Here is a 17072-nt window from a genome sequence, read left to right on the forward strand (position 1 = left end):
TTAATGTCAACACCCTGCACAGTTTAACACTGACCAACAACTTTCTGCATAACTAAGTCAAAAAACCTCCAGCCAAACCCTAAGACAGAAACGCGTCACCTGCATGCTACGAACATTAACAATTAACCTGTGAGTGAACATGTCTTACAAGAAAATGTTGAAAACTACCTTCCTCCCATTTTCTAATCCCTGATGGAAGTATTTACAAAGAATTGGTGGTACACCACAAACTACACTCCATAACGTGAGCTTTTGTAATCCTGTTCAAAAACAGAAGGAACTCAGCAACAAGAAACCTCAAAGAAAATCTTGGTTAATTGCAGAAGCATTTTCTGTGAACCTGCATATACATCTCTGTAAGGCATTTTAGTAGTTTATGGTTCCTAAATTCATCGTGTACTCGTGCTTGGGTGTAGTTTATTATAGCTGCCTTCATTTACAGAAACAATTATCTCCAACTACTTAGAGAAAAAGACTCCAGTAGTCAGTACACCCCAAAGAAGGGTCATGCATAGGAGGAGCAAAAGAAACTCTTGCACCTCTCTAAAGTAGTGACATTGGGTTATTATTTGACTAATTTATTTCTTGAGAAAATTCAAGATAGGTTTCTTCTGGCACATCCAAAGGCTGACTGTGTTGGCTTGCTTCGCAGCTGAACAGACCTAGCAATTATATTACTTCTTATATCACTACCATGGCTACTGAAGACAGCCTGTTTAGATGTTCGCCACTGGGCTCTTCACCCAAGAGCTATATTTGTACATACATATATTGGCTCGTATAGCAGATTGTTCGTGTATTAAACTGTCATGATGTTTCATTTTCTTCCAACTGGTTAAATGAACTGCCAAATTTAAACTGCAGCTCACCAGTGTAACACTCAAAATAGGTAGGAAAATCCCTTCATGCCATCAGCATAAAGTAACATGGCCTCATTTAACTCCTAAAATACATTAAGGAATGAGAATTTCCCTCTACTCTGCCTCGTCATTGACAGACAAAAAATCACATCAATGCAGGACTTTCAGAAAATGCACAAAATGCATCCATAATTTCTACAGCATTCACATCAGATGATAATCTGTAGGCAAATAAAACAACGGAAGTATGTAGTGTGGACTGATAATGGTACCAACTCTTCTACCATTAAAGAAATGAAAATCCTAGAGTGAAGTTGTGAATTTAACCCTCACGTTTTGAATATTCTAAATTATTTAATAGAGCCATAGGAAATTACTGCAGATAGGGTCCTGAAGTTCACATCCTGATAAACTTTTGGTTAAGAGACCACGACTGCTTTATATGCACTTCAACATCAGCAGCGTTTGGGGAACAAAGCCTCATAGAGAAAGCATTTCCTGGAAAAGACTAAACCAGCACCTGGTTACATATGCTATGACAACCACTGGTTTGCAACACTAAATCACACCGTGTAGACTGTCACCCAGAGCATCCTTTACTACCCCAACACCAGAAGGATTTAGTTGTTAGTTTTCTGTTCCAGCATACGACCACGTCAGCCTGCTGCGTCACTGCAGTGTTACAGTACCGTGTAATCAGACCTGGGCAAAGGAACTGAGAAGTTTTGATTTCAAATCAAGAGGATTTTTCCTAAAGTAAAAACAAAAGAGGTACTCAGGATGTGCTTTCATTAATTGCTGTTTCTGCATGAACCACGAGCGACAAATTAAGCACCATAATTCGATTTTTATGTCTGGCCTAGACACCAGTCACTTTTATTCGCACCACTACGTATGAGAAGAGATCTGGCTGCAGACAGGGATTTCTTAGTTTTCTTCACCACTACAGACCCAGCAAAGAAGAAGGACAGAGGACAAGAGTCGAGTTTAATACTTCTCAAGTCCTCGGAAATTGCTTTTCCACCAAAATCAGATGCTCAGACCAGCGTCATCTGCTCTCTCTTTACCGGACTGAATTTGTGTGTGTTGGGGGGAAATCAAGGCTTTTGTTTTTTCTTTTTTAAAATCTAGCTATAACATACAACAGCAAAAAATGTTTTTCTTTCTTTATAATCTGTGAAGTTGATCTCTATGCTCTGCTTGTTTCACAAGAAAATGCCATTGTGAAGCAGAAAGCTTGGGGGAAGAAAAAAATTACATGAAGGCAGTCACAGCTGGTTATTCTATGCTATATGTTAACATGCTCATTTTTTGTCTTGCTTTATTTAAATAGGACAAATATTTAAAAAATATTTGTTCTACATAACTTTATGCACAAATGGCAGGCACTGATAACATGACAATCATGAATTTAACTCATACTCAAGCACATTTTATTTATGGTTCTTTCTGTAGCCCCCAGTGAAACAAATTTCTATTTTGATCACAGAATGTGTTGCAAAATATTTTGATTACTGCAAATCCATCATCTGCGACTGTGGTGTTAACATTAAGAATGGAGTAGAAATAGATAAAGCTTAGCTCAATAGTTTAAACTTGTATCATACCTTATGAGGCAAAACATCTAGGTATGTATGCCCTCATCACCAGCTAATATTAGTTCAGATGTACAGTTGTATTTATTAACCCATTGCTTTTTAGCTGTAAGACAATACAACATCATGGTTTCTACTTCTATGTTTACATTCCAGAAAAACAATGCTCTTTTAAGTTGGCATGAAGTACAAAAGAGCTCTATATGAACACAAAGAGATTTCCTTTCAGTACCAACCATTTTTTAGCTTTTTTTATTTTGGGGCTTCAAGCACCTGCTTAAAAAATAATAACTATTTTGGTCATGTATGACCAAGTTACTGTGTGTTTCAACATTACATTATAAATATTAAGCAAATGAGAACTGAAGTTTGTCTTCAGACCACTTGAACTACGTAGCTGAAGTATGTGCACTGTGAACAATTTCTACTTTAAAATTTTACAAAGGTATGCATGATACAGTACATTAAGAGGAAAAAAAAAGGTTTTCCTTCTAAGCCAGAACAAATTAAGAACATGAAAATTAAATGTCAAAAAGCAAATGAAAAACAAAACAAAACAAAACAAAACTTAATTATTTAGAAAAAAAAAAGTGCTTAGAAATGTATATAAGAAAACAATGTATTTTCATTTTTGAAGCACATTAAAAATTTAATTTTCTTGCATGCTTCCAGCAAATATGTCAGCGTAACATCCAAAAAACGCCAACAATTTCTGTTACTGGCATCTTCCCCTTTTCATCTCCTCCCAACAATAAATGGAAGAGGAACTCCAGTTGTTACAACTTGATTGTTCTTCGATTCCCACTTGAGCACATGGAAAAAGAGAATCTCAAAAGCATCTCGAGTAGATGCTCTAAGTGCAAATATACAATGAAAAAATGTCTAATAAAAGACTTTAATATGAAACAATTGACTATCACTGAAAAGACAGAGAGGAGTAAGAATAGACCATTTTCTTACAAAACTCTCTGCAGCAGTAGCTTCTCAAATACGTGGAGTTCTGCTGATGGTTTTGTTTTTGATCTCTTGCCAGCAAAGATATAAAAGCAATACACCCATTAATTCTTTAAAATCTTGATTGAAAATGGCATCTTTGGAAATATCCCTCTCTGTATTTCACAAATTCTTCTTGATAGAAACAGAGCACAACTGACCCAGAAAGAAATAGGGAAGAGGGAGCTACATTCCCATGTTGCCACACTTGGATGAAACTGCCTTAAAACAATAAAATAAATAAATAAAAATTGCTGATTCAGTGCTGTTAAGTGCCCCATGAATTACATCTAAACTTGCAAATTACCCATAAGGCACAGAAGTAGTGTTAAGCTAGCCATCGTTTTCCCCTACTCCATTTTTCATTTTACCTTGAAAAGCACGTTATAAAATTAGCCAGAAAGAGTATGCAAGCAAAAGCTTCACCTTATTTACATTACAACATGCAATCCACTATTCAACTTATCTAATTTGTTAATTAGATAACCAACACTTGCTGTAACTATTTTGAGATGATAAATATTGACTTATAGGTAATGAAGGCTCAAAACTGCATCTGCTTAAGACAACACAACTTTGATCAAGTCACTGCTGCAAAGTAAACAAGGAATAAAAATTAAATAAACAGTTGTAAAAGCTTGTATTTCTTCCATGTTTCCAACCAATTTCACCAATACTAGTATGGAATATACAAGTAATTTGTTAAATGGGTAATAGATTTATTACCATTATACATTGTGTGCCTCCTACAAGCATTGCAGATATAACAACTTGCAACATTTCTCAAGAAATCTCCAAAATATTGTGCTTTATAAAAATACCTTGTATTACCATTGATATGACTTTTCCTTCTTTTTAGTACAAAATTAGCACAGAACAGTAAAATGCCAGTTCCATGTCAAAAGCCCTAAGCAAAATAGTTTTTGTTACCTTCTGGTAATGAGTAAACTAGCTTTAATTGCTGCAAATTAGTTGTTCTCCTTTCCATTGACTTACTTCACATCTCTCACATCCTCTAAAAATGCTTACACAGAAAATTAGCATGGATCAGGTGATACACAGCTACCTGTTAGCTCACGGAAACTTGTTTGTGGTATTCTCAGATTCCATTAGCTGCTTACACCTATAGCATGTTTCAAAACAGACATATCAATCCGTCTCATGTGCCCAAATGTTTCTGCTGCTTATCTCACAAAATGACATGGAAATCCAGGACAAATCAAAATTAAATGCAAACTGTGCATGATATATTAAGTCAGACAGTGAAAACTTCTTTTTGTTTTGTTATTTGACATAGAATTTCTTTGCAATATAAATTTTAAAAGTAATCCATCTCTGACATTAGATATATAGGATCGGCTACTGGGTAGAAAATGTCAAGAGAAGAGTCTTAATGGAAAAAAAAATACACAAATCATATCAGTTAAATACAATGCAAAGATCAAAATTACAAGACGAAAAGAAGTTTTTTGTTGTTGTTGCTGCACTATTAGCTTATTCCTTAATTGGAGGGTTTCAAACATTATTACATGGTGATAACTGTGGCCAAAAATATCAAATTGCCATGAACTGCCTGTTTCATTCTGATGACAGTATGGCAAACTGTTTCCCAAGTTTCCCTTCCAATCCATCACATTCTAAACTTAGACTGTATTGGTTTACTATCCATAGAAATGACCTCAGGATACAATGAAATTTTGCTTTAACATCTATTCTTTGTAAGAACACATTTTTAGATATAAAGCATGCAAGACTGGGTAGGGTTTTGACTACAGCCATAAATCTGTTTAATCAATAAATCATCAGTCTTACCAGCTGTACTTCTCCAAAGGCCCCTCTTCCAATCACCTTAACAACATCATAGTCTTCAGCTTTCATTTGTAAAGCTCGTATTTTTTCCACAATCTTCTCATCTAAAACAAATTAAATAAAATGTGTTGTAATGCATGTGTTAACCAAATACAGTAATTTTCTTTAACACTTGCCATTTAGAGTCAAAATAAGACATTTGTATGCAAATGTTTAGAGCCTTATTGGTAATTCTTGAAATCTGTAGTCACCATAGAATCACCATAGAAAAGCTCTGTTGGAAAAACAACGAATGTTGTTTAGATGTAACAACTGAAATTTCTTTTGGATTTTGCCAGTTCTCATTCTACACCTCTGATAATCATAAACAAGCTTCCAGGAAGGCTCTGATAAGGACAAGAACCAGAGATACCCATCTCAAATTTTCACACGTTTACTCCTGGCCATATGCTGTGTCACCACAATCGATGGACACTGTACGGAGAACAAAGGAGTGAACCAAGTGAACCAAGTCCCTGTTACACACAAAAGCACTGCGGGTACAGCCAGCTTGTACACAACAGTCAGACGGTGAGGAATACAGCTCAGTAACCTTCAGGTACAACTTCAGGCTAGATCACACTAGGATATGATTTCAGATCAATTTGTTCATGATATTGTAATTCATTGAGTATATTTATTTAACTACTGGTCATCACAAAGATCCTCCTTGGTGTTCACCACTTCTGTAGCATACGCCAACACGTCTAAAAATTAGATGTACAATATCACGTTCTAGTATTCTCTGTTACAATATTCTGCAGCTAAGCTCTTTTTTTAAAAAAAATAAATATTTGTTTGCACTTGTGGGAATCTCTATGAAAGTCAATGGAAGGAAAGTCAATGAAATTCTGACCTTGGACAAATTCTAAAGAACTGCAAGGTCCAAGCCACTCTAATTTTGCAAATGCAGCATGCTAGTGAATGCACTCCTGGCTAAATGCATTTAAAAAAAAAATCTATTTACAATGACAAAAGCTAATGGAAGTAATCCAAAATACTAGAGGTGATCTTTCTTAAAAGTGACAAGTCTCGATATTGCCCTCACACATACTTATAGGAAGAGCAGAACTGTGCCAAAAAGGGCTGGCTCGAGCAAGATCTCTGCCAGGAAATATGAGATTGCATGAAGAGCTGTCTCACATACAGAGAGGACTAGAGGTGTATATTGTGATATACCTGTTTACAGTCAAAGACTGTGGAATTCGATCCCAAGAAAGGAATTAAAAGGGACTTCAGACTTAATGGAGGAAACAAAGGATTAGAGATGCAGTTAATTCAGTATGACATTAAAGATGGCATTGTCAGCGGGAAGTTAATGATAACAAATACCTGGTAAATAGTTTAACCATTCCTACATATTCCTGAAGGGCAACCTGGCATGCTACAAGCAATCTATGAGATTCCTGACCATCGAGAGCATTTCTTTTAACCCCAGTGACCAGCAAGCCCAGTCAGGGAGGCACCCTGATGTGTTACTCACAAACCATAAAGAACTGACCAGGGATGACAAAGTTAATGGCAGCCTTGACTGAAGCAAGTGTGAGTTGGTGAAATTTAAGATCCGGAGAAAACTGAGGAGGGCAAACAGCAGACCCTGGACTTCAGGAGAACAGACTACAGCTTGTTCAGGGGATTTACAGGCAGGATCCTGTGGGAAGCTAGAGTGGAGGGCAGAGGAGTGGGTTGATCTTTGAAGATGACGTGTTCATAGCACAAGAACAGTCTGTTCTAGTTAGCTAGAAATCAAGCAGGCATGGCAGAGAGCCACGCTAGCTGAATGGATAACCTCTGCCTCAACTCAAGCACAAAAAGCAAAGGTTTGGAACACGGAAGCTGAGCTGGGCTACCCCATACCCAGCAGCAATATCCCAGGCACATGAGGATGGAACTGGGAAAGCCAAGCTCAGCTGGAGCTGAAAACTAACCAGGGTTATGGAGGGCAACGAGCTTTTATAAAGCCGTAAAACTATCAATAAATGAAAGAATGATGCAAATGTTGGCCCACTGCTCCCAGTGGCGTAGGACTTCAGTGGCAAAGGACATGGAGAAGATCAAGGTACTCTTGTGCCTTTTTTTGGCTCAGGCTTTACTGGCCTGTTCACAGGCCTCCCACCTCCCTGAAGCTGACAGCAGAATGTCAGGCAGCCACACTAGAGGAAATCAGAATTAAGGACTTAATCACCTTCCCTGATAAGATGGAAGACAAAGGAAGAACAGTGTACGTGTCCTTTCCTTGACTGTAGCATGGCTTTCAACACAGCATCTCAGTGCGTCTTTGCAGTCAAACTGGGAAGAGAAATTACACGGCTAGTGGAAAACTTGCTGAAGCAGTGGTCAGAGGTTCACCTGTCCAACTGGTTGCTAATTCCAAACAAGATGAGTTAGGGATTGATACTGCCCCATATTGTTTAGTGTTTTTATTAATGGTCCAGAAGATAATATCAGTCTCCTCATTGAAGGTTCACTGATAACATGGCAAGGAGCAAAGTGGAGGGCAGGGCTGCTCTTAAGAGAATCACAGAACCACCAAGGTTGGAAGGGTCCTTCAAGATCATCTGGTCCAACCGTCCCCCTACCCAGGGGGTAGGGTGCTCCAGGCCCTTCACCAGCTCCGTAGCCCTTCTCTGGACATGCTCCAGGGCCTCGATGTCCTTCTTGTAGTGAGGGGCCCAAAGCTGAACACAGTACTCCAGATGCAGCCCCACCAACCAGAACGTAGCTTGAGAAATGGGATCCGAGAGCTCTAGAGAACAACAGGATGAATGAACACGAACGAGCATTAAGCCTTTGCACTGACTGGACACCACCAGGTTGTTCTGGTCAATACCCAGCCCGTAGGTTGAGGGAAGAAGGGAAGTGATTTTTCCCCTGGTTGTTACTCGTGAGACTGCATCTGGAATGGTGTATCTAGATTTGGGCTCCGCAGTGCAATAAAAAATAATAATAATTAAACACTCCCTAGCCCACTGGAAGACCACCAAGAAAGGTTGGACCACACAATGTACACTGAGAAGATGAAAGAGCTGGAGTTATTCAGCTTGGGAAGTCCAAATGGCTGGCCTAAACAGAAGCTGAAGGTTACAGAGCCCAGCTCTTCGCAGAGGTGCAGACTGAAAGAACAAGGGCAACAGATGAGTTGGCACATCAGAAATCCCACAGACTAGGAAAAAAAAACACACCAAGAAAGTGATCAGCACAGTACAGATTGTCCAGGGGAACTGCAGATTCTCCATCTTTGGAAATGTTAAAAATTTAACTGCACAAGGCCCTGAATAACCTGATGTAATGTCAAAACTGTTTTGCCTTCAAGCAGAGCTGGACCAGCTGATCTCCAAAGGTTCTTTCCAATCTGCTCCATTCTACAGTCCAATGATTCTGCTGGCTTTCAATGCTCACAGTACTGTGGCACACAAAATGCAGTGTACCAACAAGACTTGTGAAAGAATCCAGAGTGTGAACAGGAAAAGAAGTTGAGAGAATGCAGAGACCATTTTCTAGAGCTTAGGCAGCAAGTATACAACAGCAACGGTGGCTCTCCCATGCAAAATTTATTATTTTGTTCATGCTGTGAGCTGATTTTGCAGTCTGAGAAGGAAATGCACTTATTCAAATGCAAATCAGAAGCTTTGGCACAAGACAGGGAGGACCAATGCAAACTTACAGGAAGCAGCAGTAGGGAAGGAGTATCAGCAGATTTCATGTCAGAGAGAATATGCTGTTCTCTGACTTGTTTGAGCCCACAATGTTACATCTCACAAGGGAGAGGAATCACATCAATTTTATTTCCAAATGTTTCTGAGATGTTTCAAATGTTTTGAGATGTGTGAGATGAGATGGCATGGATTTAAACATGTAATAGTAGGGTGTAGATCTACATAGCTTCCTTACTGGTCAGAAACTCAGACGAATACTTCTGCTCTCAGAATAGAACAGAAACATTGTGAACAATTTTAATACAGTTCCAGTGAAACCCTTTAAAAATCAGCATTGCAGTTAATACATTATATATATAATGATATACGTATTTTTATATCTATAAATATATATATTGTATATATTTTATGTGTGTAATCAAATGAGGTACCAGCTGAGGAATTACCAGTTTTATCAACCCTGTGAAGTGTTAAACGCAGAATACTACTTACTCTTCCAAGATTTAATGATCTTTGAAAAAAAAAAAAAATCTACAGAGACAGATGTTGTGGGTGTTATATAGATGTCACTTATACAGATGGAGTTTCTGTTTTCTCACAAAGTTTAACAGATAGGGAATAGATAATCAAAGCATGGAACTAACTTGAAGCAAAACACAGGCTGCAGGAAGGCAAGCTCAGAGAAACCCTGAAGCAACGTCGTATCTGCAGCATGCTGAATCATATGATTTGGTTCATGTATCACATAACACGACCTAACTCAAGGTGCAGGAGACCTTTCCAACGCTATCCTTTTACTACAGAAAAACATTTCAGAAGGTTTCATGCAGCTCAGTTTGTGTGCACAGATACCAGAGATTATATCTTACACATCAATTTGCAAAAACAGGAAGTCCAGCAGAAGAAAAATATCAACTTAAAATGTAGACACTAGATGGACTGCCCAGTCCCAGAATAAGATGGCATTCTGACATTTGAGTTAAAATTCCTAAAATGTGAAAATATCATCACCTATGATTCAGGTTTCTTCATTAGGAAGGACAAGGAATGCTAGATAGCAAGAGTGTTTAAAGACAGCTTTTGATTTACTACTTGAAAATGGCACTATAACCTTTAAACAAACGAAGCTTCACTTTCTGAAAGGGCAGAGTGTTTGGATCAGTCACTGACAGCTGGCAGCAAGAATGTAGCTGAAGGTTACAAGTGCTGGTGAAAATGGAATAAATACCTAACTAGAAGTACAAAACTGGGGGTGGTGAGGCTGGAGAGGTAAGCTTTCCTTCCTTAAAAAAAAAAAAAAAAAGAAAAAAAAGTGTCATATCCAAGTTATTTCCTTGAAAGTTAAAAAGAACATGTATCAGGCAGATCTGGGGTGTGCATATACGAGGAATAGAGGACTAAGAATGCAATGGAGTGAAATTTGACTATGTCTGATCTGTAAGAATAAATCACAGAGTACTGCTATGAAGCATAGTAAGTCGAAAGTTGCTGCTGTGGGCAAAAGTCTAGCCAGAACTGAAGCTGAAGTACAGCCAGGAAGTGCTGCAATCTCACACCCTCCCTAAACAAAACAAAAAGCACAACAGAAATACTGAGGTAGGTATGCATTAAGTAAAGGTGTCTGGGGAACGCAAGCTGCTGGGCAACTTGTGGAAGGGGCAAAAACTAGGACTCAGCTTCAGACAGACTAACATCTCCTCCAGAGAAAAGAAAGATACATTTTGTTTTCCACAGATAAAATGAATAGAATATACAGAAAGAGAAAGTAGCCTTCCTCTGGCTCACAGAGGAGACATCCCTGATCTAATGAAAGTAAGCCAGAATGTACCCAAATGGACAAATTTTAATTTTCCATTTAATAACAATAACATATATTTCACAGCTCAGAGGAGGGCCACAAAAATGATCAAAGTGCTGGAACTTTTCTCCCAAGAAAACGCTTAACAGAATGACAGCATTAAAAATGAAAATGGAGCCAAACCTGCTCTGGTGGCTGCAGTGACCTGGCAAGTAGTAACCTTAAAGAAGCTAAGAGAAGATAAAAGGGGAAATCAGCTCATTAACTCAACATAAAATCTAAATTTCTAAGATTTCTCTTGGCATGCAACATTTTGCCTGTGTCACTGACACAAAGCACGAAACACAGAGTTACAATCATGATAAGCATTAATGCCATAATCAATTTCTGTTGGTAACTGTATAGCACCTTCAGTGACATAACAAAATGTAAGGGAAGGAATTAGAAATGTCAGTTTTGCAAGAAGTTCATCCTGCAATAGGAATCAATACATAGAACGTTGTTGATCAGTTTATGGAGTTAAACTGACCTTCTGGATTGTACCAGGAGTGTTGATGGAAACATTCCCTTTGCAGCTTGGTCTTCCTTAAAAACCATTCTTCGTTCCCTTCTATTCTTGACAATAGATTATCAACAATTAAATGTATTTTGTCCATAAAATTGTTGCTTAATTATTTAATTTTCCTTCTCCCAGAAGTTAGAGCAGCTAACAGGCTATGGTAGTACCTGTGTGGAAGACAGCCTGAAAAAGGCACAAGCCACCAAGACATGATTCAACACTTAGCAAATCTCAGATGGCAGAAAAAGAGACTTGGAAGAATTTACTCAATCTGTTGTCATAGCCTAGATGACAGGCAAGGAAAAGAAAAGGAAAGATTTATTACACCAAGACCATCCTGGAAAACTCAAGCTTCTTCTCTAAAATTAGCAAGCTAATTTTTGTTCTCAGAGGACTATGAAATTCCTCTCATTGTTTTTGGAATGAGATATTACGTTATGCTTTCCTGTCCCATGAATACTCAGAGAAAAAAAAGCAGTTTAAACAGAATCCTAACAGCAGAATAAAACAATTTAGAAGACTGAAAAGGAGTGGTAATACTTATGTGCCCCATGTGATAAATACATGCTCTGCTTTGGTTCCATGTTTTGGAAAAAATGGCAAGAAAACAGAATAATACGGCATGGTGGCTTTTACCCGTTTGGGCATCTGAACTCCACCTCAACTGCTCTCTGACTCACCCTCCTCAAAGAGAAAGGGGGAGTAAATAGGATGGAAAGGGCTTAAGGGCTAAAATAAGGACAAGGAGACCACTCAACAACTAGAGTTATGGACAAAACAGAATCGGCACAGGGAGATTAAAATAATTTATTGCCTACCACTTTCAGACTACAACAGTGAGAAACCAAAAAGCAAACTAAAACCACCTCCCCCCCCCATCCACTCACTTTCACCTCCTCTCCACAAGCAGCACAGGGGAACAGGGAATGGGGGCTGTGGTCAGTCCCTGACGCTTCATCTTGGCTGCTCCTTCACAGTCACTCTCTGCCCCTGCTCCCACAGGGCTCCATACCACAGGGTCCATCCCCCAGGAGCAAACTGCTCCAGCATGGGTCCCCCACGGGTGGGCGGCAGCTTCCCCCAGGCCCCCTGCTCCTGTGTGGGCTCCTCTCCACGGGCTGCAGCTCCGGCCCGGGGCCTGCTCCTGCGGGGGCTCTCCATGGTCCACAGCCTCCTCCAGGCCACATCCTCCTGCTCCTGTGGGGGCTCTCCATGGGCTGCAGCGTGGAGATCTGCTCCATGTGGGACCCCTGGGCTGCAGGGGCACAGCCTGCTCCACCAGGGGCCTCTCCACAGGCCGCAGGGGAACTGCTGCTGCCTGCCTGGAGCACCTCCTGCCCTCCTGCTGCACTGACCTTGGGGGCTGGCAGGGCTGCTTTGCTCTCATTTCTCACTCCTCTCCCAGCTGCTATTGTGCAACAGGTTGTATTTTTTGTTGCCCTTTTTTTTATTATTATTATTATTCTTTCTTAAATCTTTCAATCTGCTCTCCCAGAGGCCCACTCACCATTACCCACTGGCTCAGATGTGGCCAGCAGCAGGTCCCTTTTGGAGCTGGCTCTGATCTGACATGGGGCAGCTGCTGTGCTCTGCTCACAAAGGCTGCCCCTGCAGCCCCCCTGCTTCCAAATCTTTGCCACATGAACCCCATACATAAGGGAAAGCAGGTGATAAAAAAGTTTCTTGCATATCAGACACATGAAGAGGCTTCTTCTGCAAAGTGGTAACAGAAGCAGAATATACCAAACTCTTACAGTACAAGCAATTAATAAATTTTAACTCTGTGAAATGAGCTAACACTTGAATTTCAGCTTGAAAATACGTGTTGAGCTGAGTATCAATTAATGTCTCATCTGAGACGTAAACGTTTCAAATTAAAATAAGCCACCAATAAAACATTAAACCTTCTACTAATGACTTGCAGTAAATTTGAATTAGGGTATATTCAAATCCCTGGGAATATAGTAAAAAATAAATGTCCTTCTCAAAGCAGTATTGTGAAAGAATTGATTAAATTGACTAAAATCGTCATGATTATTGCACCATTTTGCACAAATTTTAAAGAGTCATACGATGTGGATAAAAATACTTCCTTTACTTTGCATTATAGAGTGCTTAACTCACAAAATGGCCATGACACCTCTCTGCAGCTGCCTCAGGCCGCCCTTCTGCCTGGAGGAGGGATGCAGGCTCCAGATTCCCCGAACAGACCACTCAGCAGAGGTCTGTCAGAACCTTTTGACAATAAAACTCATCCAGGCATTTGCTACAGCTCTTCAGATGCTGAGAAAAATGAGAAGAGACAAGAACTCGTTGTTCCCTAACCTAAGAGAAGAACTTATTGTTCCATAAATTAATGCTACTCCCAACTCCTCTTCTAACATCACAACAGCAAGAGGCTTCAACAAGCATGGGTACACTCTTCCCTTCAACCGATACTTACAATGGTTTCCAAAAAAGACATAAGATATTCAACTTTACACTGTATAAAATGGTAAGGACAGTAAGAATCTGATTCTCTTTCTGTTTTTGTTTGTTTGTTTGTTTGTTTGTTTTGTTTTTGTTTTGTTTTGTTTGTTTGTTTGTTTGGTTGTTTTTTTGTTTTGTTTTTTTTTTCCTGTACCTGATCAGATACTTTTTTGCTGGTACATATAGTGGAGAAGTGATATGAAAATCTGAAACTTGTTTTTTTTTTTTATTTTATTATTTATTTTGGCTGACTTGTTCTAACAGAAATAAACCAACAAAACTACCAACCCACCATCTGCATTAATTCAGATCAGTTCCCCAGCCTGGTTCAAACAAACCACACGCACCTGAATTGGACAAGACTGAAACAAATCGCAGGTTTCCGATTCTTTCAGTTGCAATGCCAATGCATTACCAGCTTCAAAGGTCTAGAAAATTCTCACTTCAAAACACTTTTTTAAAAATGTGTAAGTCACAGAAGATATGCAGCACTACTTTTCTTTCTTTCCCAGGCATACCAAAACACAAATTACATTGGTAAATTCTTTAAAGCGATGAATGACTTCACAACGTGTGAACCAGAATAGTCACCTCTTAACCATTTTTGGTTTCTTCTCCCCCTCCCCCTCCAAAGTACAACAGATAAGGATAAAGTGAAAACTCTTTATTAACTACTGTGAATTTAAAGACTTGTCTAACCGTAAGTGACAGATTTTTAAAGACACATCTGAGGTCTGAGGTCTCTTTATCTATTATTCATCTATTTCAACCAAAAACTGTCAGTTGGCTTCAAAAACAAAAGCAGTAATAAAACTGTGAACCACAGAAGATGATTGTGTTTCTGCCACTGCTGGTAGCATGGCTGCCACATCAGATGCTTAGTAATATTTAACACAGCAACGAGAGAGAAGCTGAGATAGAAGAAGGAGCAGCAGTCTTCAGAAAAGGGAAGAGACAGCAAGAATATTCAGGGAATATTCACTTACAGTTCACAGTTGCAGGTAACAAAATTACCTAAAATCCTGTTCCTGACCTTTTTTCTTTTAAAAATATCTACTTGCATTCATTTTAATTTAGGACTATGAAAAATCCCAAGGTATGCCTCCACTTCTAACCTGCCGCTTCTGATTTATTTTATATTCAAGCTATGAAGCTCTGCAAAACTTCACAGAGAAGCACTGAACTCCAAACATAAGAACTCACTACAAAGGACTACACCAGCAACCACTTATTTGAGAAGCATGGAAATTCAAAGAAGTCCTAGAGCAATGGAGAGCAGACTCATAATTCTTACTGGAAATGAATCAAAAGAGGAGTGGCTGATAGACTGCATTCACAGTAACCTTGACACATGCAAATTTTTTTAGTGTAAACAACAAAGAGTTACCCCAAAAACCCTTACTCGCTGCAACATATATTTTAAATCAAATAACCAACTATTTGTACAATATTTTGTTTACGTACATACATACATGGCTGAAAAACATTTTAAAAAGATAAAGTACAGTTACTCTTAAAATCAAAATAAAGTTAACTCTTACTGTAACAGTCTTACATTTTCACATGCTCAATAAACGTTTAGATCCTGTCTTCAATTAATTTGCACAGAATCAAGCATTTACACGAAGGTCCAAAAATGCACCCATAGATTTTAAGGTACAATAATTAAGTTTTAAAATCAACAGAAGACATCTGTGCTAGGTTAAATAAGACTTTATATACAGCGTTTACATTTTGCATAATTCTTACTTGCATAATTTATAATAACTGGGATATGTTTTGCAAATTACTTCACAGCACATAATCAAAATATTTAACACAGAAGGATTTTTCTAACTGTAGTTGTAAAAATTACACTCTACAGTCAGTATTTTCCAATACATTTTCACCAATATAACAACTCCTTAAAATGAAACATCTCTGTAACAAGTGGTCCTTCAAAGCTTTCTTTAACATCTTTCTTAATAAAGTCAGAGGTACAATAATTAGTAAAAAAAAATCAGCAATGCATTTGTGACCACTCAGTTCCTACAACTACAATCACAACAATGTCATTGTTAAAAGGCCGCTTGCAACTTACATCTATTTAGGAAATTATCAATATTCTTGTTCTTCCTCAGCGCTGGGTAATCCAGATCAAGGACCAAAGAATTCAAGCCATCCTGAAAAGAAATAAAAATATGTTAACTGAGTACTAAAATAATAATTACTACACCACTTTTCTTAAGAGATACTACACCGAGACTGGTTGTATGTTATTTAAACATGTGTTATATTCCTAGCAGGAAAATAAAACAAGCTCTCAAGTGTGCTTATACACCACTCACCCCAAAGCAGCACACAAAACACAATGACAGGTTCCAGGCTGGTCTAGAAACAGTGCAGATACACTACCACTAATTAGCGGCACTGGGACTTAGACTGAAGGAGTAGTTTTAATCTTAACCAATAAGCAATCTTAATGCTTAAAGACAGATTTAATTATCCACACTATTATTTTGATCACATTGTCTCTACCTTCTCATTCTGGCTGTTCAAAATCTGACAGCATATTTTTGCTCTTGGAAGGAAGGCATGAAGGTTCACCACATAATTCAAGCTCACAAAATGATACTGCTTAATTTTGAGGTGAGTCAAAAAAAGAAAGCAGAAGCCTGTGAACCATTCTGCTAATCAATGCTTTCATCAGCTATCAACGCTGCCATCTCCACACCCGAGACCTCTCAGAACAGCAAAGAACAACATCACCAAAGTCTGACCTAAAAATAGTCTTTTAAACGCCTGCTCTAAGGCTTAAACTCAATTCCACCTTTCAGCAACCTAGAAGAATTTCACAGATTATGCTCCATAACACACAGCCTTTTCCAGTAACACAAAGACAAATAAAAATAAAAATTAGTTTCAGCCACTAGGAGCCAGAGACTGCATTCATACTCAGCATCTTCAGCATTTTACCTAAACTGCCAGTTTTGTTCACTGCTCTAAGAACAAAACCCTGAGATTGCTTCTTAAGGTTTCTGAGCATGAGCAGGGCACAGAGATTTTAGCCAGAGACCTCATCATGTGTATTAATAAGCAACCAACAGAACTGCACAGCCTTTCAATACCCAACACTCATAAATGAGGCTATAGAATCATAGCTATAGCTACCAATCCACTCATTTATTTTTAAAAATGCCCAGTAAGGGATTGTTTCTGTTGCAAATCTCACTAAAATTATTATCATCTCTAATAATATACCTACTTGGATAGGTATATTTAAAGGCAGGGCCCAAGATTATTAGATACCCACCA

General features: G+C 38.6%; 1 protein-coding gene across 4 annotated transcripts in view; it reads right to left on the minus strand.

Moving 5' to 3' along the window:
- Positions 1-17072, minus strand: part of ROCK2 (Rho associated coiled-coil containing protein kinase 2) — a 103034-nt gene that overhangs the window by 43565 nt on the left and 42397 nt on the right. For all 4 annotated transcript variants that reach the window (XM_038177773.2, XM_038177774.2, XM_038177775.2 and 1 more), the window contains exons 2-3: positions 15859-15940; positions 5261-5361 (exon numbers count right to left, since the gene is read on the minus strand). In XM_038177773.2, the coding sequence (XP_038033701.1) occupies positions 5261-5361; positions 15859-15940 (183 nt within the window). The remainder of the gene's footprint in view (positions 1-5260; positions 5362-15858; positions 15941-17072) is intronic.

This window comes from Anas platyrhynchos, chromosome 3 (genome assembly GCF_047663525.1).
Source record: "Anas platyrhynchos isolate ZD024472 breed Pekin duck chromosome 3, IASCAAS_PekinDuck_T2T, whole genome shotgun sequence".
Classification (NCBI taxonomy): Eukaryota; Metazoa; Chordata; class Aves; order Anseriformes; family Anatidae; genus Anas; species Anas platyrhynchos.